Source organism: Gallinula chloropus (genome assembly GCF_964237585.1).
Source record: "Gallinula chloropus genome assembly, chromosome: 2".
NCBI classification, from domain to species: Eukaryota; Metazoa; Chordata; class Aves; order Gruiformes; family Rallidae; genus Gallinula; species Gallinula chloropus.
The window spans coordinates 88,791,077-88,815,866 of record NC_140086.1 but is presented as its reverse complement, the minus strand read 5'-3'; the positions used below and the strand labels follow the sequence as shown (position 1 = coordinate 88,815,866).

The following is a 24,790-nucleotide window of genomic DNA, read 5'->3' as shown; positions in this document are numbered from 1 at the left end:
TTAAAAAAGACCCTCAGGTGATGACAGCGTCTACAATAACCTCAGGAGTTGTTAAAAAGATTCTACAGGTCATCAAAACCTTAAATGAAGGCCATGTGAAGCAATACAGAATGCAGAGTCCAAACTTGAAGCTTTCTAAAATTCAAGAATGATTGGCTGGGGAACTTTTTTTTTTTAATTTTTTTTTTTTTTAATATCAAAATCTCTGAAGTAAGTAGGGCTGCAAGCCTGCTAAACACTGCGGCTGTGAAGACATTTCAGAAAAATGCTGCTATACCAAACTCAAAAACGCATAGTACAAAATCCCTCCCTGAACTCATATATGAGTAGAAGAGTTGGCAGTTCCAGCTGGCAAAATTGGGTATCTGAAATGAACATGAGTCAACCAATACAGCCCTGAAGCCACATCTGCTCACTCGTGCATGAAGTCATCACCCAGGAGATTTTATTTTGTTCGACCTTAATGAGTTAACAAGACCTTAGATACAAAATGCGATGCAGAGAAGACTCAGGTGAAATGTTTGTCCTTGAACTATATACAGAGTGCCAACATGAGTGTCCCTGTCCATTGATTTCATGATGAGGAAAGCCTCAGAAATCCCCAGGCTTATGCTATATAGGGCATATGTGTTCTCTTCTTTGAAGAGAACACAGGCAAAGCTAAGAAAAATATCACTTCAAATTTTATTTTTGTTCCTGACTTTCTGCTGGTAGATATGTAGCAGTAGAAAAAAGTCCTGAAATTCACTGTGTTAACTGTTGTTCAAAAAGCATAGAAGTAGTGGGCTGTATATTTCACAATTTCAGAAAAGAAGCTACATTTTTATTCCTGTGATTTGTCAAAAGATCAAGTCAACAGTTTCACCTGCAATCATTTTCTCAGGCTGTTTTCCTGATGTGCCGGGTTAATCTCCCTATGTAGTACAGGCATATACATCTGGAGCCATTCCATTGCCTAGAATGAAGTAACTTAGTCCAGAAGATAATACATTTTGTACATAACACACACACACCTGAATCAAAATCAAGTGTTTAAAAACTAAACCAGAAGTAGAGTGAAAAAATAACTAAGAAATCCAAAGAGTTTGGCTCAAAAGGGATAAATTTAAATTCAATTTTCCAGGGAGGTACAATCAGACCCATTACTGTACTATGCCAGGAAATGTGCTGCCACCATCCACCAGAGACTTTGAATGTCTTCTTAGTGAAATGGATGAGCCAGACCAAGGTCTACTAGCAGGCTTCCTGTTCTCTCATGGCAGACTGTGAAAGTAGGAGATGGAAGAGGAAATATTTGACTGCCAGTTTTGCAGAAGTAGATGATCCATCCTCTGAACTTAGTTTAAACTGGATTCCTCTCAACAACCTGTGACCCCATGGCTCTGATCAGCCATGTTGGGGTTGTGTCTGGTCCCGATTTCCCTCATAGGGACAGACCCTGACCCCCTCTCATGGGACCATATCCCAGCCTGGCCTCAGCTCATCCCTAGGGAGGTGCCCGATGGCCAGGGCTGGAGCTTCCCTGGTGCACCCAGCTGCCCTACTCCTGGCTGGGGCGGTGGGACAGGCCATGGCCGCACCCTGAGTCACCCAAGGAGCCACCTCAGCTCAGCTTTGCTCAAGAACCAGTCATTCTCACACAACAAAATCTAAAAATGGTGACTGGTGGCAGCAGCAACAGCAGGTTGTTCCACCTGTGAATGACTGGGTCTGATGTGCAGGAAGGCATGGGTGGCATGTGGCCATGACACATGGCCAGTGACACTCAGATGGGAGAAGAGCTGGCATGGGGGAAATCCCTGCCCAAATGACACTCCTCCCACCTCTGTGCCTGTGAAGAGTCCACAGGCTCCCCTAGAACAACGGGATTTGTCCAGGGAAGCCTTTGCCTCTCAAATCCACTTTTACTTCCACAGACACAGTGGAAGGTGGGAAGGGGACATGTCAAAGTGGGAAGGTTCTGGATTTCAAAGCAGGGATCTCTTTTCCTTCAGTTGCTGTTGCAGCTGCTGAAGAAAGGAGTGCACAGACCAAGGGGTCCGAGAAAAGGATCCCTGTCCTGTGGTGGAGATGCTTTAACTGACACCTTGGGCCATGGGATGGGATGCGGAGTCTGAGGGCCACTTGCTCCTCAATATCCAGTGCCTCAGGTCTTGCCCTGAAGCTCACCCTTGCCTCTAGTGCCACAGATGTAACATGGCTTTATTTTTATTTCAGTCTTTCTGGTCCTGAGTACAGCTTTAACTCTTTTCCTCTTGGGCTCCACAGCTCTACTCAGAGCTCTGCACTCAGAGCCCTGACTGCATTAGAAATAAGTGTGTCTTAGGACACACTCCTTCTCCACAACGCTGGAATGGTTTCCATGCTATTAAAAGTGGTTATGGATGGCAGCCATCTACCTAGGAATAGCATAGCAGCAGCAGTCCCAAAGGCACTATGTTACAGACAGACACATTCCCGAGGACAGCTAGTGCCTTGGATCTCATACTCCTGCTTTTTGTCCCTGCATGTTTCCCAGCACAGAGGAGAAGGAGGAGGCTTGCAGGGCACACGGCCAGGCTGACCAGCTCTGCTCACACGGCTGCGCTGCACATCCATTGGAGGTCCAGTATCGGGTATGTGAGCTCGCTGTACGTACACCAAACTGGCTCAAGGAAATGTAACAGGCTTCGGACAAATGGAACTTTACTTGCTATTTTTGTTACTGGCAGCCTTTGTTACCCAGGTTCTGCCCCATTTCATCAGGTAGAAAAACAGGGGTTATATTTTCCTACCTTTCCTCTCTGCCTCATCCATCTGCGCTGCCGAGTTCTCTAAGGCAGCGGCTTCCCTTAACTGCGCAGCTCTCCTGCCACCCAGCCTACAGGGAAGTCTCACTCTGATGCTAACCTTAGTCACCACCAGCTGCCTCTCAGCTGCCACAGTGCAGGTAAATCACAGGTATGAGGCCTGGCTGTGCTGTAGACATGACTTGTTTTATTGATGTATCACCTACTCTTGGCCCAAGGTGCTCATGCCACATACAGCGTGGACTGCTTCCTTCCACACCGAGAGATGGTGGCAGGAAATGTTCTCCACAACATCTTACTCAGCCATAAGAAACACAGGATGTCACGTGTGCCTGTGCCACCCAATCTCATAGCAGTGTGAGTAACAATGCCCCAGGCAATTGGATGGGCTTAGTCAAGGCCAACAGGTACCTGTACTAACACCTTTAATATGTTCTGGTGGGTTGACCCTGGCTGAAGGCCAGATGCCCACCAAAGCTGCTTTATCACTCCCCTCCCTCCTCAGCTACACAGGGAGAGAAAATATAATGAAAGGCTTGTGGGTTGAGGTAAGGACAGGGAGAGACCTCTCACCAATTACTGTCACAGGCAAAACAGACTCAACCAGGGAAAATCAGTTTAATTTATTACCAATCAAATCAGCGTAGGATAATGATAAACAAACCCAATTCTTAAAACACTCCTCCTTTCTTCCCAGGCTCAACTTTACTTATGATTTCACACTACCTCTTCCCCCACAGCAGCACAAAGGGATGGGGAATGGGGGTTGTGGTCAGTTCATCACATGTTGTCTCTGCTCCTTCATCCTTGGGAGGAGGACTCTTCACACACTTCCCCTGCTCCAGCATGGGGTCCTTCTCATGGGAGATAGTCCTACACCAGTTTCTCTAATGTGAGTCCTTCCCACGGGCTGCAGTTCTTCACCATCTGCTCCACTGTAGGTCCCTTCCATGGGGTGCAGACCTTCAGGAACAGACTGCTCCAGCGTGGGTTCCCCACCGGGACACAAGTCCTGCCAGCAAACCTGCTCTGGCATGGTCTCCTCCCTCCATGGGGCCGAAGGTCCTGCCAGAAGTCTGCTCCAGTGTGGGTTTCCCATGGGGTCACAGCCTCCTTCAGTTATCTCCAGCTGTCTGGCGTGGGGTCCTCCACAGACTGCAGATGGAACCTCTGCTTCATTATCAGCCTCCACTGCCTGTAGTGAGACAGCCTGCCTCACCATGGTCTTCTCCATGGGCTGCAGGGGAATCTTTGCCCGGGTGCCTGGAGCACCTCCTCCCACCCTTCACTGTCCTGGGTGTCTGCAGAGTTGTTCCTCTCACATATTCTCACTTCTCTCTCTGGCTGCAGTTGTTCCTGATACTTGTTTCCTTCTTAACTCTGTTACCCCAGAGGCACTACCTCTGTCACTCATGGGTTACTCTTTGGCCAGAGGCAGGTCTGCCTTGGAGGCAGCTGGTATTGGCCCCGTGGTACCTCGGGGAAGCTTCTAGCAGCTTCTCACAGAAGCCATCCCTGTAGTGCCCCCAACAAAACCTTGCCAGGCAAACCTAACACATATGTTTTATTTTTAGTACAGTTAATTGCATACAATGGACTCTTGGAATATGGTAACACAGAACCTTCAGCGCTGGGGAGCATTAGATAGGGTGACTGCACATATCCCCCAAATCGCGGTAATGCCCTTGACCAGGCATTTGATCAGCTCCTCAGGAATTAATCTTGATGTCATTACTCAGCGTCCAGCCAGTCTTTCCTCAGGCAAAACTAGCTGCAAAGTCAAATTACAGCAGGAATGCTGCATGAGTAAGACTTAAGCAAGGACTGCAAGACTTAGCCTGTTATCTGTAAGACACAGGTGCTGTTTCTGATTTTATTTTTTTTTAATTTCATGCACATTTGCAGACACCAGTTTGTTTTTCTGGAGTTTCAAAAGCCAGTTCAGCGTGGCTGGACAGGCATTTACTACTCACAGGCCTGTGATGTACCTATTGTTTTAGACGTAGGTCTAAAATCTAAATATAACAATAAAGTTTGAAAATCATAGGTACAGATGACACAAATATTAGTGGCAGGAATGTGGCTGAGGACGCTCTGCTACGCTAATCAGAATGAGAAGATAAAGCCAGAGGGAAATTATATCCCCAAGGAAGTAGTGTGTTTCAAATAAAGAGGAGGTTAAAAGTAGACCAAAGGCTCCATGATGGCATAACCAACAGTGAAAGGATAAAAAAGGATGGTTTTGCTTCATGCTTTGAAGACAGAATAAGAGATGGGTATATGTGATTTACCACACAGAGTTTTCTTGAGCACTTGGCACCATTACTGCTATGCTCAAATCTTTGATGACAACATAGCTGTAAGGTTCCTTTAGAAAGCATCAGCTCTCCAGTCACTTGACCAATTTTGGTCACCTTTTGTGACAAACTCAACAAACTACTTTCTCCACCATCACTACCACCTTATTTCCCAAAGCCTGATTACACGACTTCATCTTTCGTACATCATTGCTTTTCACATCTGCAATTGAACCAGGGAGAACAGCAGTTACCATGCCCAAAAATCAACCAAAGCATCCTCCAGTACGTGGATCTATGGGGATACTTACCAAACTAAACTACCAGCCACATGACTTGAGGAGGAACTTTCCACAACCTTCCCAGGTATAGATTCAAAGGATCACAGAATTGCAGGGGTTGGAAGGGACCTCAAGAAATCGAGTCCAATCCCCTGCCTAAGCAGCTCCCTAGGACAGGTCGCACAGACAGGTGTCCAGACAGGTCTTGAATATCTCCAGAGAAGGAGACTCCACAACCCCCCTGGGCAGCCTGTCCCAGGGCTCTGTCACCCTCACTGTGAAGAAGTTCTTCTGCATGTTGGTGCGGAACTTCCTGTGCTCCAACTTGCAGCCATTGCCCCTTGTCCTGTCCCCACAGACCACTGAAATGAGGCTGGACCTTTCCCCCTGTCTCCCACACTTCAGATATTTATAAAGACTACTCAGCTCCCCTCTCATAGGGGTGGCTGTGGGTGCGCTTTCCACACCCAAAAGGCAGTCTACTGATAGTATCGGTTTATTACAGACCAAGCCCATGAAGTCACACTGAAGTTACCAGGCCACATCTGCCCGTCCCCCCGGTTCCCGGGGGCAGGCGGGAGGACGGGGCTTGTGTCTCCAGCGGGGGGGCTCCCGCATGCTCCCTTTGGCCCCGGCAGAGCTGCGGCGGCCCGGGGAAGGACACGGCGCTCACTTAGGGGCCGTCAGAGCAAGGTAACCCTGCCAAACCGGCTCCCGCTGCCCCAGGCTTACTGCTACCCGCCGTGAGCGCCGCCCAGCTGCTCGGGGGAGCGGCCGAGCGCCGGCCCTGGCAGGAAAGTACCCGGTCCTTGGCCGAGCCTCGGGCGACACAAGGACCCAGGGGCAGAGCCGGGCCGGGCGGCGGCCGCCCGCCAGCTGACGGCAGCAAAGCCACGCCCCGCGCACACCGCCACCCCGGGCCGCACGCGGCGCACGCATGCGCACAGTGCCCCCCGCCGCGGGGCGGGGCAGGGTGAGGCGCATGGCGCCGACGTCAGGCGCGACGCACCGGGCGGTGTCCGGAAGCGGAAGCGTCGGTGTTGGCGGTGCGGAAGCGCCCGGCGGGGGCTGTGGTTTCGGTTCTGTGGGCGGCGGCGGCGGCGGGGGGAGGGGAGCACCACCGGCGGCAGCCCCGGGCCTGCGCTCTCTTCTCCGGTCTCCTTCCACCGCTCCGCTATGGCGGGCAATAGCGGCAACCTGCAGGTACAGCGGCGCCGGCCCTAACCGGGGCGGGGCGGAGCCGGCAGGCGGCGGCGGCCGGGGGGCCGCGGGCTGGAGAGAACGGGGTTGGGGGCGCCCCCGCCGCCCGCCCGCCCGTGGGGCGTCCTGGGCCGGGCCTGCGGGCGGGAGGGGGGACAGGGCGCGCTGCCGCTGGCGGGGCTGGGGGCGCCGTCGGGGGGGGCCGCGGGCTGGCTGTGTCGGCGGGCGCAGCCGCAAGGGGGTGCCGAGGGGGCGCGGCTCGGGAGCGGCAGAGGCCGCAGGTTAATCCCCTCAGCCGCCCCGGCCTCTGCGGGAGGCAGGCGCCGGGACCTCGGCGAGGGGACGGGAACCTGCGGGGCCTGATGGGATCCTGGGGAGCGCCGCTGCCTCCGGTGGTCTCGGCGCGTACCTTGGCACGCGTTTCTTGTGAGTCTGTGGCTGGGAACTCCTGGCCTGTTCTGTTTTTCTGTTCGCGTTGGCGCTCAGCTGTGCAGTATAATCCACGCCGTGGCTGGTTGGCAGAACAGGTCCGGAAATTACCAGTGTTGACACCAGCCCTTTTTGCTCCAGCTGTTTTTGAACCATGTAAACTCATTAGAGCGATGCAATGTTTACACTGACAGAGTTGGGGGAAGATATTGCAGGGTCTAGAGTAAGGAGAATGAAGCCTGTCTGTGTCAGTGAGCTTTCTGAGAGTGATGTTATTCATCAAACTCTCAAACTGTATAGCCGGCTACAGTTTGTGCCTTATGGGTAGTTAGACCTGGTCATCTATGCCCTAGTTTGTACAACTTCCTGAGGGACCGTTTCCAGTTTGGTAGCAGTGCTTTTCATCACAATAATAGACTTAAGATGCCTGCTGATGTGAGGAAGTATTAGACCTGAGAATCTAACCTAAGTAGTACTCTCTTTATAGAGAGCAAGTATAGCAAAATCAGCCAGTGTAGGATTCAGAGGTATTTTTCTATTTCAGAGGTGTGGGGCTGCAATGTGCCTCATTTTCTCACAGTCCCCTTTTAGTAGTGAGTCTTTGCTATTTAATCTCTGAGTTTGCAGTCACACGTGTGTCACTATCGTTGTACTGGATCCAAGAATCGTTGGACTGTCCTGTGGTAATTTGAGTCGCTAAAGGGATTGAAGAAGAAAATAACTTTGGGGTTTGAGTTATTTTTTTTGCTCTTTTGCTGGATTTGAATGGCATATAGAGGGGCCTAACAGAGGCAGCACAAGGTGAGCAGCAAGGAGGGGACTTACCAGCTCATGGTTTCTCTAAAAAGGAAAAAACAAATTCTGTTCCAAAGAAACAGATGCTTTTACGGTGCTCACAACAGAGCCACAGAATCTGCTTTGCTGGATCATTGTCTTTAAATAAATTACTCTTTGATTTTGGGTAGATCTGATGAGACAGTCTCTGCTTCCAAGACAGCAACACAAAGCAACAGAGTGAGAGACTTTGCTGTTTGTTCTGCAGTGAGAACAGCTACTGTTGACTCGCTTTATTTTGCCTGAAACGCACCAGTGTCTGAATAGTGGCAAGAGAATGTGCCCCTGGTTGTCAAATGAAAACTCCCTGGTGCAGTTGAAGTTCTTCACCTTGCTCCTTGACATTATCATAATCAGCCTGAGCACAGTAATAGTGCTTAGGAAAAGAAATTGACTGAATGTGGGAAAATAACGTGTGGGGTTATAGAAGGTTTAGTTAGTGTTGGTTAACTCTGACTAACCAATTGCCTTTTTTTTTTTTTTAATAAAATGAACTACTTATCCAACCCAACAGTTTTCATTGTCCTGAAGTGGCATAGGCATTCCAAGGAGCAAAGTGTAATGAAAAGTAATAATCACTTAGGAGCAAGGGAATAACGGTGATATTAACAAACCCACAGGCCAGCGTGTGCACTGCAGTGGCTTAAAATCACCCTCTGATTTATCTGAAACTAGCTCAACAAACAAAAATCCATCCATGACTTCTGGAGCTTTTCTTGATGCTTGTGATTTGGGTATGTTTTCTGTCGGGTGGGTTTTCTGCCCTCCTCCTGAAGTGGTAGTTAGAATTTCTCACTTGGTATATGAAGAGCCTAAATCCTTCCAGAGAAGCTAAACAAATTGTTGGTCTCTGAAGATATCTCCCAGTTTAGGGTTGGAAGAATGCTAGTGCTAGTTCAAGTGCAGACTTCCTATATTGACTCTGCTGTTGACAGGATTCACTGATCTCATCAGTCGTAGTTCAAAACATCTGGGTTTGTGATTCAAAAAACCCCCTTTTAGAATATATTTCCAAATCAACCCATAATAATTACAAAAGATTGGAAAGAAAAACCACGTAGACAAACTAAGTTTCAACTTACTGCACAGAAACTTGCTCTTCTCCCTTACACTTTTTTTGTGTGGTAGTAAATTTCAGCAATTTGTTAATCCCTTCATAAAAGGATGGAAATACTGTGTTATGCACAAAGCACCACCTGAGACCTGCCATCAGTTGCCTTCGACTTTCTGGGGTAGATGTCAAAGAGCAGAAAAACCGCCCAGCAGAAACAGAGCAGCAGCTTAAAATGTCTCTCTGATGATGCAGAATGCTCTCATGCAGCACTTAATTACATGCTTGTGTTACAGAAAGCAATAAGCCTTGCTAGCAAAGCAGCAGAAGAAGATAAAGCAGGAAACTACGAGGAAGCCTTCCGCTTGTACCAACACGCTGTGCAGTATTTTCTGCATGTGGTCAAATGTAAGTGCAATGCATTCGGTGAGGAGGGAGAGTTTAGGAGTCAGATTGCACAGAGGACTTTCTTATGTTGACATTGGTGTTTAAATTTTTACTTTCATCACCAGTTGATACCTGCTGACTGTAGTTTGACTCAGCTTATATCTTTTGCCTTTACTGTGTTGTGTGCCTGCTCCATTCTAATAAGCAATCAGATTTACTTGTGTTTTGGTTTAGTTTTCCAGACGGGGAGACAGGGCTTTGCTGTCTCCCCTCTGGACTTCTGTAGCAATGTTTCAGGCTGACCAGTGCACATGAGGAAATGTGACTATAAGTTTAGGGTTCCCTGTATTTCTGTTGTGCTGAAAACAACATGTTACACAAGAAGTCTTTGTTGTATTCGTGGAGCATTTTTTGCTCCTTAACTCCTGCCACTTGCCTTTCTACAGCCCCTCTGCTGGTGGTTTTTTGCTCCTTAATGTCATAGTCTTGCTGTTCATCTTGGCCAACAAAATGTACGAGATGGACTTGTATGTTGTATTTTCTCTTCCTTTTCCATATTCTCCTAATTATTTTATGCATTTTCTTCACACTTCTGTGTACCTTGTGTCGTGTCCAGTGTTTTTATGCAAGGAGTGGGCTATCCTAAAGTAGGTGCAGCCCTAATTTAAGTGGCTAGGGTTGCTCACCTGACATCAGTGCACTTACAGGTGATGAAAACAACACCTTTTTCTTCATAGTCATTTAGGATTGTTTTATCACTTTCTATCCCTTTATATCTTACAGACTTTATCAGAACATCACTTTCTGGGCTTTTAACAACACTGATGTACTTTTGGAAACTTAGGACATAAACCTTTCAGATATTTTATGTAACTTTTTTTTCATCATGATGTAAACATCTTTTGAAATAGCTTACAGAAAAATAATGTTTCTAAGTAATGCTAAGCACAAGCAGCTTCTTGATGAGCTGTTTTAGAAAAGGGTTTATTAAGACAAAGTATAGCAGCTTGATAGGCTGACAGAATAGCTTCCAGTGCCATTGTCCTTGATTCTTTAAAGTCAAATTTTAAGACAAAGCAGTATTCAGGTGTATATTTGATTTCTGGTAGGTGATGACACCCTTCCTGTCTCTTCTTTCCACGGTATAGTGGAAAAAATAAGTAGCTGAGGCGTTGGGTTATGGGGTGAACCTTAAGAGAAGTACATTGATAAGCTAGAAAGACAAAAGAGATTTAGTCTTTTGTTTTGGTTTTTTATTTTTGGTTGATGCACATGTGTTTTGCTGTTAACAGAGCATTGTTTCTCTTCAAACTCTTAGATGAAGCACAGGGTGATAAAGCAAAACAGAGCATTAGAGTGAAATGTACAGAATACTTGGACAGAGCAGAAAAACTGAAAGAATATCTGAAAAAGAAAGAAAAATCTGCACCAAAGCCAGTTAAAGAGTCTGGTCCTACTGATGGAAAAGGGTATGTTTTTGGAGAAGGTAAAGCAAAATACTTCCTGAACTCAGCTTATTCTAAAATTCAACTCTTCAAAGGTCATTTTAACTAGTGTCTTTGAAATGCTTCAGATGACTGCTAATGCTGAAATACAGTGGGCTAAGAAAAAAAAGAAAAAGAAAAATAACATGAATGAGCATTGGGGGCATTTCTGTGCTTGTTTACTGAAGTGTGTGAACATTTTTTGTAGGAAATTCACTGAAGAATTGAAGCTGTTTCAGACTAACATATGGTTATCAGGTTTAATGGCTGACAACCCGATGACTCTTAAAATTTTCCTACATTTAAATACCTACAAACTGAAAATTAATTTACTGATTGCTGTGGCCTTAGTTTGATCTCTCTCACTTGATAGGCAGTGCCAATCTCTATGTAGGCTGAAATTCTGTAAGATGGGCTGAATCACTCTAATGTCTTGCTGCCACCTGGTCTCTCCACTGCTTTCCTCCTTTTCCTGTTAGATTTGGTTGGGACCGGTACTGCCTTTATTGGGGTGGGGAGAGGAAGGGATCAGGATGGCATTTTCTGGTGGGACTGCCCTCCTCAGAAGTCCCAAACAGATAGGGTTGCTCAGTTGTCTCTTGAAACTTCACCTGATTTTCAGTCTCCTTCATTGTCTACTCGTCTCATCAGTTTTATTTTTTGAGCTGTACTGTGTTTTATAATTGAAGGAATTGGTAATACCACAGAGGCCACATGTATTTTTATGACCTCTACTCCAGTTGTTCACTATCTAGACTCTTTTTTTTTTTTTCCTCCTTTTACTTTCAGTTTCCTTTGCTCAAAGAAGGTTAGAGTGTAGTGTTTCATAGTACTAGATGAAATTGAGAGAGTCCTGTTGCATTTGCAGACAGAGCATAAGTGCCAGTATCTATAAATAAACCATTTTAGTGCTTCCATGTTGCTCTCAATACAATGGCTTGTTTCCCACAGGATGACTCGAGACATGTAGAAGTGTGTTCAAAGAGCTTGACCCATAAGGGGAAATTGAAAGGGTGAAGAGGGTGAATTAGAAAGGGTATGGTGTAGAAAAGTAGGAGTACAATAATGTAAACATGTAGAGATCTGAAAGCATCTTAGGGTTTCTTTCTTTCCTCAGACTGGTGGTGGTTCTGCTTTTTGCATTCTGATTTTTATCCTAAGATGGTGGTCTCTTTTTACTGTGTTTCAATACTTTTTCTTGTTTCCAAAGCAGGAATGAGAGTGATGATGAAGGGGAGTCAGAAGATCCTGAAAAAAAGAAGTTACAGAATCAACTTCAAGGTAATTTTGAAGCATCATTTTCTTTAAACAGGCATGGCTTCAGTCAAGCAAATAACCTTTATTTTTGCCACCTACACTTTATGGATTAATTTACTGTTTATTTGTGGCTCAACTAGTATGCACCCTTCACGTACAGAAAGCCCCATCGTCTTTATGGAAGTATGGGCTTGTTTGCCCTGAAATTAAACTGTTACTATGTTGAAATCTGTCTCCTGTACCCCTGTGCTTCATGTTAATATTTCACTATTTATCAGGATAGCATTTTTCAAAGGGAGAAGTTGCAAGATTCCAGGTAGCTGTTGGCTAAACTGAACCAGTATTTTTTTATTCTAAAGTGCATTGAAGTATTGCCCAGAGGTTAAAGTAACAGACCATCATACAAACAGGGTAAGCAGGAGTGTTTTCACCAAAAAATCTTGTGCTCAGTTTAGACGTTGATAGCCTGGATTCTAGCCCAGTTATGCTAACGGGCAGCTTCTCCTACACAGGCACTCATAGCTCCATACAGAGTAAAAAAAGAGGTTTGGCTTGATACTTACTAACCTTTAATGGTGAAGAATTGGTCAGAGTGTGACTGCCAGAAGGAAACTGCATGGTTCTCCCCCTGTTTTTCAGTAACAAGTATCAAATGTGTGTAACAGATTTCTACTTGTGTAATTTCAGAAGCTATTGTTCTCTTTGGAAACTCTCATGCTTTTTCTACTTCTCTGCACGTTTGATTCTATGCACAGTTCTATGGAACAGTTTCCTCTATTTTAAAATGACAGAATAATGGTAGGCATTGGACTCTTAGGCAGTCTGTTGCTGTAAAGACTTTCCACTTGAATCTGACCTTCAGTTTGATCTTCAAGAAATAGTTTCTTGCACCCACCATTTCTTTGCTACTTCAATGAAATGACAGCGTTCCCACTTAGACATTTGGTTGCTTGAACATCTGAGGCGTGAAACCCTTGGTGCCTGTAAACAATGCAGAAGTCTTTTATTCAGATAATGCAAACTCTGGTCAGCCTTCAAGTTTCTTGTGTTTGTTTTGCTTCCCACAACAGCCACAGAATTTTGCTGCCTTGTTACTCATAGCTGACTTTGCCTTCTAGAACTTTCCCAAACATATGGGTATTTATAATGACTTCTAAATATAGTAAGTTGGTTTATTGTGGGAAAGTGACAAGTAACATTTAGCCTGGACAGTAGCTGAGGGTCTATTGTCATGTAATCTTGTTTAGAATTTAAAGGCCTCTTACTTGATCTTCCAGCTATTAATTTACACTTACAAAATTAGGAAGGCTATGGTCTGTCTCGTTTATGTCCTGGTACAGATCATGTTTTAACCATGCAGTAATTTCAGTTAACATGGTATCCCCTGATGGCAGGTAACTGTGATATTTCAACTTGAAAACAATCTCGTGTTCATATCTGGTTTTTTAACCTGTACTATTAATTATTTTAGTGATGGAGCCCATAGTTCTGTTTATATTAAAAAACCCTGATATGTAACCCACCTATGAAAATCATTTAATGCAACAAGTAAGCAAGTATTATTTGCTTTATTCATTAACCAGTGAGTAACAGTAAATTTTCAATCCTGTAGAAGAAAAAAAAGCCTGAAGGCATAATGTACAAGCTTCAAGAAAATAGCTGCTGAAAGCCAATTGTGAGATTATTGAAAGCCCCTTGTAAAGAAATAGGTCAACTGAAACTTTTGGTGTGTTTGAGTACTTAGATAAGCACTGGTCTGGTTGACATTTGTTCATCTGAGAAAATGTCTCTTGCCCTTTGAATTTGCATTGGCTAGGATTACAGGAACTAATGCTCAGTCACTAGCACAGGTCCAAGTTGTGCCATTGAAAAGCAGTCAAGAGAAAATGTTCGGTATGTCAGTCTGAAGAGGAGGCTAAATTACAGTTTCACTGGCTAACTTGGTGATAAACCATGGAAGAATATGGCTAGCCCAAGAAGATTAGGTGCAGAAGACTCTTCTGCAGCTAAGCAGGCTCCACATAAACTTTTTGATGCTTTCAGCCCTAACTGTCAGAGGCCATTACCATTGGACAGTTCTATTGTTTGCTGCACACCTGGAGGTACCCAAAAAGTTACTTTATCTGCTGGAGACTCTTACAGATCCTGGGTAGTGCAGCTACATACAAAATTTTCAGGAGGTACAGTGGTGGTTTCCTGAGGAGGCAGTGCCTGGGAACCTATTAGAGACGGTGCTTGTCTGTCATTACTAAATGCATGTTTGCTGGGCAGCTGTGGACTGGCTTTGACCATTGCAGGGCTTCTGTTATCTGTCTAGTATTCTGGCTATCTGTTGTTTATTGTGGTAAAACAATGTGGCAGGCATCTGTAGACATAACTATTTCTACATATGTAGAAATTTGAGTGGTCATTGTTTTCATCTGCTTAGGAACACCTTGCTTTATTCAATATGGCCATGGGGATAGACTTCTTCAAAAAATGTTCTTTGCAAAGTGGAGTTTATTGATGTTGTGAAGAGATATGCACATCACTAATTTATACAATCTCTTCTTATAGGAGCAATTGTTATGGAGCGGCCGAACGTCAAGTGGAGTGATGTCGCTGGCCTCGAAGGTGCCAAAGAAGCACTTAAAGAAGCAGTGATCTTGCCCATTAAATTTCCACACCTGTTCACAGGTCAGAATTCCAGCATGTATTTGCTGTTGGCCAGTGAAGACCAGCTCTGGGTTCTGAGAAGAGGGTTACCCCAATGCATCAGAGACTCAAGCTGAGCTCTTAACAAGGGACTGTGCTCCGTCTGAGAGGAGTTTCATGGGTAGATGTGGAAAACGTCTGAGTAGAATTAGCGGGGCTTAATCAGAAAAATAGGTTCTGTTTTTCTACTGTATTTTGAAGACTGATGGTTTCTCTTTTGCAGGAAAGAGAACACCCTGGAGAGGGATTCTCCTGTTTGGACCACCGGGAACAGGAAAGTCTTATTTAGCAAAAGCTGTGGCAACAGAAGCAAACAACTCTACTTTCTTCTCAGTGTCTTCCTCTGACCTTGTCTCGAAGTGGTTGGGTGAAAGTGAAAAGTAAGTCAGATTTGCTAGAGGTCCAGGAAAGAATTAATGTAGAGTAGATAAAGTGCTGTGAAGAAATTGAGTTTGAAGGAAGGATCCTGTCGTTTTAAAATCAAACTTCAGGTGTTTCTGTGCTTCATGCTGCAGTGCTGTGTAAAGGCACCATGTGCTGCATCCTGGGCTGCTGCAGCTGTGCCTCTCTTCAGTGCCCAAGATAAGTTTCAAGAGGAAGATGGACCTCAGCCCTCTTCTGAAGTCAGCTGTGATTGCACACTACATCAGTCAGAAGTGTGGGGGTACTCTGCCTCTTGGCACCTCCCTGCTTATCTGTCCCAGCAACTGAGCTGTTGACAAACAGAATTTCTTTACCTGTACAGAAGTGTTTTTACTTTTTTCTGATATTAATCAAAAATCTGGAAAAGGCTTGAAAAAAGCTGAATCACGGGAGCAGCTGTGAAAGAAAATTTCATGTTCCCCACATTACATCTTCATTCATTATTATGAAGAAGAACAGGAAACCTGAAGCAATGTGTTGGCTGCAGTCTAGAACTGTAGGAGTTTGTCTGCCTGGGCTTTCAGTGGAGACTTCCTGAATTAAGAAAAGGCTCTGGGTTTGTGGTACATAAAGGGCTTTCATATGATCATGAGAATACTTGTCAAAACCATGCTTAAATAGTTTGACTGAGCAACACCAAAGTTGTTAGGATGAAGTCATTATCTAAAGTGTTTGAACTGGGGATTTTTTTCCCCAAAAGCTGGAAACCTTAAGCTGCTTTTTTTTCTGTTGCAAAAGGAATACAGAACTGGAGTCCAGCTTGGCATTTTTTTGTTTGACTTTGAGGCTGTTGCCAGAGACTTAGTGCTGGTAACATGAAGAATTTCCAAGCATGTTCCTATTTATTTTTTTGTTTTCATTTAATAAAATTTGTTAATAAGATATGGCTACGTTACCTATTGCTTGGTTTTGTCGGGGTGGGTTTTTTGCAAACCAACTTTTCTTCTTACGTAAAAAGTATGTAGTGAAGTTGTATAAAGTAAATATACATGTTTTTTCTTACAGAATCACTAGAATTAATTCAATTAGGTTATGAATGTTAAATAAGAGGAAGTCATGTTCTTTTGAATGTGTCAAGTGGTGGGTTTGTACAGTCCAGGCTGCATCATAGAAATGTACACTGAAAAATGACTTTACCTTGCAAAACAGTGCCTGGAGTACTCTAAAATACGTCACCTCCCTTTATGGTGGGCTGTCTCAGTATAATGCTGACTCTTGGAGCTGAGAGAATGTTGTATCTTGGAGTAGCTTTGTTTTAGCTTGTACTTTTTAGCCTCTTGTAGCCATTATATAACTGAAGCTGTTTCCCTTTTTTAAGATTAGTGAAAAACCTGTTCCAGCTGGCCCGAGAAAACAAGCCTTCTATCATCTTCATTGATGAGATCGATTCCCTCTGTGCGTCGCGGAGCGAAAACGAAAGTGAGGCGGCTCGACGGATAAAAACAGAATTTCTAGTCCAAATGCAAGGTAAGTTCGCTTGGTTCCCACAGTCAGTCAAAGGAATTCAAGTGAGTGGCTTTAGTGTAGCCTGTACAAGTTCTGCAGTGCTGCCTTGTTAAATTTTGATGGCATTTTATCTGTTTATCATCTAAATGGTGACATTATTTCTGCCCTGATGTAGGAGTTGGTAACGACAATGAGGGAATCTTGGTCTTAGGAGCGACAAACATACCCTGGGTTTTGGATTCTGCTATCAGGAGAAGGTATGTTGGCACTTTCTTCCTGGTGTGAACTTTGCAACTGTTGTAAGGCTTCAGTCTGAGGCTGCTTGAGCTAGTAATGCAAGTCATGTTTGCAGATGTGGCCAGTGTTCTTCTACTTAAATCTATGAGATGGACTGAGCAAAATTAGTAGTCCCTTGCCCCTCTAAAGAGGTAGATTGTTCACTCTTATATTGGCCCTGTGTTGTATTTGATCTCTTGGTTAGCTGCTTGTGCTTGAGCAAGCAGAAGACTACTCCATTTCCTTACTGGTTGGTTTTCCAGTGGGCTTGGGGGACCATACAAAATACACACCTCAAGGGCAAGACGAGGTAGAGCTTTCCTTTTCAGCTGTTAACTCAAGCTATTCAAGAGTTTTATTTCATGGATATGTACCCTTATATTACACAGGCCATTTTTTTCTACTGGTCAGGCATAATTGGCAGTCTTTCAGTGCATGTTATAACTGGTGGGGGGGGTGTAGATTAGCAGGAGCTTTCTTTGAGCTATGACAAGTATGATTGTGTCATGATGAGGACACAGCTTGAATAATGGTTATTTGTGTAGGCTAAAGAAGCATTAGTTTTTTGTGACTGGCACTGGCTTTTATTTATATACTTCTTTCAAGCTGGCCATATGTTGATTGGGTGCTAGACCCCCTCTAGAAGTTGCTTCCAACATGTATGACTGTAGTTTTGTGTGAGACAGATTTAGAGGTGAATATGTTGCTTAAAATTTCAAGTCATTCTTGAAATTCCAGCTGTGGGGGCCACAGGGCAAGACAGAAGTGGACCTGATAGAGTAAGTCCAGAGGGCACCACAAAGATGATCAGAGGGCTGAAACACCTTTCCTGTGAAGGCGAGCTGAGAGAGTTGGGCTTGTTCAGCCTGGAGAAGAAAAGGCACCAGGGAGATGTTGTGGCCTTTCGATATATGGAGGGGGCTTATAAGAAAGATGGAGAATATTTGGGTGGTATTTTTTTTAACCAAGGCCTTTAATGACAGGACAAGGGGCAACGGTTTTAAATTAGAAGAAGGTAGGGTTAGATTGGATGTAAGGAAGACTTTTTTTAATTTTATTATGATGATCAGGGTGACAAGACACTGGTACAGGTTTCCTAGAGAAGTTGAGGATGCCCTCTCCCTGGTAGTGTCCACAACCAAGTTGGATGGGGTTTTGGGCAACCTGGCCTTGTTGAGGGTGTCCCTGCTCATGGCAAGGGGGTTGGATTAGTTGACCTTTAAAGGTCCCTTCCAACCCAAACCATTCTCTGATTCTCTGCAGTGTGAAACAGTAGCTCTCTAACTCTTGTCCATAAGACTTAAAGGATCTTGTACAACAATGGCAGTAATCCAATTAACTTGTCATGGAGTTGTCCCACTTTGTCATGTATATCAAATTGTGTCCTACAGAATTTGGAATGGCTTTTATTTTGTTGGTGGGAAGTAATCCCCACTGTGAGAACAGATGCTGCTTCAAAGAAAGAACTGCAGTTACCAATGTTTTCTCCTGACAGCTGTATGGAGAATATGACTTGAAATTTGCTTCTAACTATGTTTTCTTTAATTTAGTTGGAGACTGTAGAAAGTGGTTTTGCCAGCTTGTTATCAGGCAGTTCTCTCTTGGGGCGTGAAAACTGTACAAATACACTCCAACACTTAAAGACTTTCCCCCCCTCTGGGGTTTGGGTTTTTTTTTTCTTCTTTTAAAAAAACAGACCGGAGAGAATGTGGAAAAACTTCAGTCTGAAGAGATGATCTTTGTCCTGAAAAAGAAATAGCTGTTTAATTCTGGGTGTTACCTTATAATAGCTACAGTATTATTTATGAGAACAGGTTGTTCAATGTTTGCCTTAGAAATATTTTTTAAAGGTTTATAATACTGAAACTGCCTCTTTCTAATATTGTCGGGAACAAGCTCTATGCTTATTTTGGTAAGGTTCTTTCCACTCTGCACCTGCGTGAGCATCTGTGGAACATGTTGTTTGTCCTCCTTCAAACCAGGTTTGAGAAGCGTATTTATATCCCTTTACCTGAAGACCACGCCAGGGCTGCAATGTTCAAACTGCACCTTGGGTCAACGCCAAACGTCCTGACAGAGTCCGACTACCGCGAGCTGGGGAAGAGAACCGACGGCTACTCCGGCGCTGACATAAGCATCATCGTGCGCGATGCACTGATGCAGCCCGTCAGAAAAGTGCAATCAGCCACTCACTTTAAAAAAGTAAGTAGGGATCAAAATATTTTTGAGTTACTTCAACTCAGAGGACCACCTTAGCTTAAAAATTCCTTGCAAATAAACTGAGTTTGGCTTTGGGTAATTCTGTATACTTACGAATGTCATTTTTATTGATCGGGGAGAACTTGGGTGTTCTTCCTCTTTTTTTCTTCCTCCTTTTGTTCCCATCCTCCCCTCAGTCCTCCCATGATTGTGGTGGAGCTAGTTTATGGGTATTCGTGGTCTGTAATCCGAGATCTGACTCTTCTCTTGGTTGTGTTAGAAGCATTCAGTTTGATTTTTGACTTAAATGGGAATGCTACAGAGGTGCTCTTTTACTGGATCAAGTTATGTGGTTCTTCATGTTTTTCTAGCATGTTCAAATAAATGTTTTTGTGCTAGATTGACATTCTCCCCCAACTCCTCCAACATGAGTCCTTCCCATGAGCTGCAGATCTTCACAAATTGCTCCAGCATGGGGTCACAGCTCCTGCCAGCAAACCTGCTCTAGTGTGGGCTCCTGTCTCCATGGGGCCACAGGTCCTGCCAGGAGCTTCCTCTAGTGTGGGCTTCCCATGGGGTCACAACCTCCTTCGGGTGTCTCCATCTGCTCTGGTGTTCCACACGTTGCAGGTGGATCTGTTCCCCATCATCTTCCATGAGCTGTAAGGAGAAAGCCTGCCTCACTGTGGTCTTCTCTGTGGGCTGCAGGGGTATCTGCTCCAGCACCTGAAGCACCTCTTTCCTCCCCTTCACTGACCTGGGTGTCTGCAGCTTTTCCCATCTCTGCACTCCTACCTCTGCTGCAAAAGCTCCCACTAGGCTTTTTCCCCTTATTAACTATTATCCCAGAGGCACTGTCACTGATGGGCTGGAGCTGGCTGATATTGGCTCTGTGGGACCTAGGGGAAGCTTCTAGCAGCTTCTTGCAGAAGCCACCCCTGCAGCCCCCAGCCCCACAACCAAAACGTTGCAACACAGAAACCAAAACAGTGTCCCTCATCCATATGGGAACAGATGGATTATAATTACGCACATTCTGCTGACTTCCCATATTTTTCAAACTGACAGATTAAGGTTTGGTAAAAGCATGGAATCAGTGTTACTCAACAGTAGTACAGAGGCAAGACAACAGAGCAAGGTCTATGCTTCGTTGTTTGGGCAGCGTGTAGCATCCTGTGGGTGCTGCTGTAATATGAAAACTACTTTATACTTATTTAAATGCATTCTAAAGAGACTTTTGAAACTATTTTGTTTGGCTTATCTTGTTGTTACCTCTCCATGCTCTGTAGTGTCCTAAACTTTTATTCCAAATGTTCTGGTTGCAAAGACTTTATCTGACAAAGAGCCAACTAGAGGTCTAAATCCATTAAGTATGGGAATGCTTTTTCTCCCCTGGAGAATTAGCACATGCTGATCTTGTTCAATCAAATTAACTGTTCTCTAAATGCCTTGGGTTCTCAAGTTGGAAAAAAAAAAGTATGATGATGTTATCAATGGTCATATCAATGTTCCAAACACATATAGTGTGTATTAAATACATTTTTTTTCTGTGTAGCATTTTTGAGAGTAGACTCAAAGTAACACTATGTTTTGTTCACATTTTTACTGCAAGCTTTGATTTTTAGGGAAATTCATGTGTCTTGAGTGAAGGTGGGTCATGGTATCCTGCAGAGGTTTTTGCTGCTGTAAAGGAAAACTCTTATCTCATTGCTTCTTTAAAGAGTAGGTGTGGGGGTTGGGTAAGGTAGGAAAAATTTCAGATTCTGAGATATGTGGTGTGTAACTTGTGTTCGCAGCAGCTCTCGGTCATCTCAGTTACAGGTTTGGGGGTTTTTCACTAGTAACTCGGCCAGGCTTAAAAGCATGAAGGGCCCTAAACCAAACCACTGCAGTTACTTGGAATTGAAGATAAGCTCTTTTTTGCCGTGTGTTTTTGTTCCAAAGAACACATTCAGCTTAAGATTTGAAGGGAAAGGGGGCAACTCCAGCAGTAACACTATGTTGTAAACTGCATTTCTTTAAAAATCAACAGTTACTTTCATGTATCAAGGACTTGCTGGATACTCCCTTCCCTTAAGGAATGATGCCTGGAGTATTTATCCATTGTTGAATTTTAAGTGACAGTGATGCTTCTGGCCTTTTAGTTATTGTCACTTTGTTCAACTGTGTTCAGCTTTGGAAGAATCTGAGGCGTGTCTCAAACTACCATGGAGCAATGAAATAACCTCAGTTGCCACAGTTTGTGGAGCAACCCAAAAGCAATTCTTACCTCCTGCCTCCTTTTGCCCCCCTGCCCCCAAGGAAGGCAAAACAAAAAACCAACACTCATACAACCCACAAATGCAGTACTCTGAGCGCTCTGATAAACCAAGGTGATTCCACTTTTGTTAGTACTTTAATTGGATGTGATTTCCTATTTTATAAGCAAATCTTAGCTATATTGATTATTTGCATCATAAGAGATAACTTGCCCTAGTTACACAATTATGCCTTGGTTATTACTAATTTATTGTAAACCATTCCTCAATCTATATGATGCTACAGGTTTGTTGGTGCATTTTGAATATTACAATCTCTGCTCTTTGGGATTGTGCTTTAAATGCAGTTTGGAACAGGAAATTCCAGTTATCTGCTGTTCAAAATTGTCTTTCAATCTTTACATATGTTTTGAGTCCCTGTGGATGTCTGATGCTTCAGGTAGTGGTGAAGGAAAAGGAAACTGTGGGTCCCAGGTAACACGTGGCACAGAGTGAACAAGAGACAGCTGGTGCAGCTCTTTTGAGCCGGTCGGTGTGGAAAGAGATGTTTTGTGTTCTCCCAGCAGGTGGCCCTGTTTTTCTGTCTAGTGTCGCTGAGGCAGCGTCGGTGCTCAGAATGTTGTAGTGCAGATGTCAAAGATGATGAAGCCGTCGCTGGCTTCCTGGCTTAAGGGGCACTTGAGGGCAATTATGGAAAAGTTTTTTAGTGAGATGTTAACCAGAGAAGAATGAAATGTCAAAGTGACCAGGGGCTAGGAAGGGTGGCCTTCAACTAGATTCCCTGGCACGTTAGTTTTTCACAGAAATCAACAACATTGGGAGGATGTGGCTCCTGGGGTTTGACCTGATGTGAATTTAAGTGTCTGGCTACATCTGCATGCTTTCACAGTCAGTGATGCCAGTATGTTCATACAATGTCTTTTTCATGGGACGTGTGTTCCCAGTGGGTGGGACACCTGCATAGCATCAAGGAATGTTTTTGCACTAAAGATGCTCTTCAGCTTCTGGGTTTTGTCTTTAAAATTACAACTCCTGTACACTGAGTGTTTTTCCTGTTTTTAGGTTAAAGGACCATCGGTGTCTAATCCAAATACAATGGTAGACTTGTTCACCCCTTGCTCTCCAGGAGATCCTGACGCCATAGAAATGACGTGGATGGAGGTTCCAGGTGATAAATTACTGGAGCCTCAAGTTTCCATGGTAAGTATTCTTTTGTAGCACTTCTTTCTTGCTTTGCAGAGCTTGGAAAAGACTTTAAGCTAATGACCTTTTTCAAATGGTTATGTGGGCCAGCTGAATGAGTTGTTTTCAGAAACGCTGCACATAGTGAATTCCCAACATACGGTGCTACAGTGTGGCACGCTGGTGGGAAAAGCCAGCACTGTATCCCTGATACAGTGTTTCTTTCTTACTGCTATTGATGGCCAGGATGCAACTGGTGTCATTTCATCCATAGAGACAGCATCTGGCTCTTCCACTGTTCTTTCACTTGTCTTTTATTCACTTCACATCTTTGGGATCCCTGCCCCACAATCTGCTTTGTTCTCATCACCACGTAGCATTAATATTGATCCTGGGAAGTGGAAAATTAAATCCAGTATAAATTGGAAAGTGTTGTGCCGTGGTGAATATTGCCCATGAAACAAATGCAAGTATAAACATAAAATGTAAAAAGATGGTGGATGTGATGGTAGTTTTTGTTAAACTTCATCACAGATGACACAGCCCTTTTTGTTTTGTTCTAGGGAATAAAATACGTAATTTTAAGAAACTGAAATTTTAGTTCATTGTTTAAAAAAACAAAACAAACTTGCTGGACATTCATTGTGTGTTTTTCCCTAAGAGCCACAAAAGAATATTCTGAATTCAAGTACAGTGTTTGATGGAAGGACTTGAGATCAAGTCTGTGCTGCTGCCAGTTCCTATATGCAAGCACAAGACAGGATGAACGAAAGCAGTCGGTGTGTTTTCTGGGAATCAGAAGCCTCTGAAGCAGCAGGCACTGGGCTGTAAATGCAGCCATCACTGTATTTCAGAGAAGAATTGTCCCTGCATATTTGCATACTGAGAAAGCCCCAAAGGAGGTAGGCAGGTGCAGTCCTGCCCTAAAACTTCTGCCCACATGGTCTAAGCAGGTCTTTTTAACCTGTCTTGATTGGAGTTAAACGTAACAGTTCTCTGTGTGCTCCTGGGTACCTGGGCTTTGATGCGCTACAGTTGCACAGGGGTTGTTTCAGTGCCTGAAATCAGTTCCTGTCCTGAAGAAGATCAGGGATTAATGCTTTCAAAGCAGGGTGTCTGATGAGGGAAATACCAAGTCTAGACAATCTGTGTTAACTTTCAGGTTTGGTTTTAATTTTATAGTAATATGCAGCGTTGGACACTGCTTTTTTCTGTTGCCTTCGTCTAGGACGTGATTTGTTTTCTTGCCCTCTTTATTCATAGGGTGTTTTAACTGCATCTTTCAACTTCACAGCTCTATTTTCCAGTATCTAAATATTTATCTAGGATATTGACTGAATTAGAGAGACAGAAATTACCAGTCATGAACAGTAAAACTCTGCTAGAGATGAATCACAAACTACTGTTCTATGTTGTTGGACATTGAAGAAGAGTACATGGGAACATCTGATTATTTTCCACTTTAAACTGCTGTAGTTAAAGTTGGGTTGCAAATGGTAACGGACCAAAATTAAAAAAGGGAAGTTCAGTTCTTTTCAGTAAAAAGAGATGAGTTCAGAAACTTGTTGAATTGATGAGTGGCTTAAACCTAAACCGGAGGTTGTGGTTTTGTTATTAGAAACCTCTCTGACAGTTGTCTGTCTTGCAGGGTTAAATTGCTGCCTTTCTGAGAAAGGTTTAAGTAAAGTTCTGTGTAAATAGGTTTTCCTATGGTCATCTTGTTTTAACAGGCTTTTTCCTAGTGACAAGATCATTAGCAACAGAACTACACTTGTTTCTGAAAACACCTGATCTATTTTTGGGTTTTTTTTTCCTGACAGGCCGATATGCTCAGGTCGCTAGCCAGCACAAAACCAACAGTTAATGAACAGGACCTGGAGAAGTTAAAGAAGTTTACAGAAGATTTCGGTCAGGAAGGCTAAACCAAAGATACATGTGGAGCATTAGAACTTCTTTTTTTTTTTTTTTTTTTGCTTTCTTAAGTATCCTTGTGTCTTTATTGATGGCACTTCAAGTAAATGCCAATAAAATCACTCCTTTCTTACTTTGCAGAAGGAATAGAAGATACCTTTGCAAAGACCCTTAAGCTTTTGTATTGTATTGTTTTCCTCAGATGTCTATTAAATGTCTCCTATTGAAAAATAATATGAAAATACAATTTTAGGGTGAGACAGCGAAGTGATGTGGTAATGTCTATTAAATACTAGAAAATTTTAAATGATTAGTTCAATTTTAGGTATTATATTAGACCTGGGCACAAGTGAGTTTTAAACTCCCAGTAGGCTCAATAAACCCTTTTTTGA

The 24,790-nt window shown here is 43.8% G+C and overlaps 1 protein-coding gene across 1 annotated transcript; it reads left to right on the top strand.

The window, feature by feature from the left end:
* The first annotated feature begins 6,461 nt into the window (after positions 1 to 6,461).
* Positions 6,462 to 24,573, top strand: VPS4B (vacuolar protein sorting 4 homolog B). Its single transcript, XM_084260831.1, has 11 exons — positions 6,462 to 6,570; positions 9,178 to 9,289; positions 10,587 to 10,737; positions 11,966 to 12,033; positions 14,566 to 14,685; positions 14,927 to 15,083; positions 16,445 to 16,593; positions 16,748 to 16,829; positions 18,831 to 19,050; positions 22,368 to 22,505; positions 24,308 to 24,573. Exons 1-11 carry the CDS (start codon positions 6,544 to 6,546, stop codon positions 24,407 to 24,409), a joined length of 1,326 nt encoding a protein of 441 aa, XP_084116957.1. The 5' UTR covers positions 6,462 to 6,543; the 3' UTR covers positions 24,410 to 24,573.
* The last annotated feature ends 217 nt before the right edge of the window (positions 24,574 to 24,790 follow it).

Bases quoted from the DNA above. Each gene is read 5' to 3' on its own strand.
- VPS4B (XM_084260831.1), top strand. From the start codon at position 6,544: ATGGCGGGCAATAGCGGCAACCTGCAG. The intron at 16,594-16,747 runs GTAAGTTCGCTT...GCCCTGATGTAG, and splicing joins ATTTCTAGTCCAAATGCAAG to GAGTTGGTAACGACAATGAG. The intron at 22,506-24,307 runs GTAAGTATTCTT...TTTTCCTGACAG, and splicing joins TGGAGCCTCAAGTTTCCATG to GCCGATATGCTCAGGTCGCT.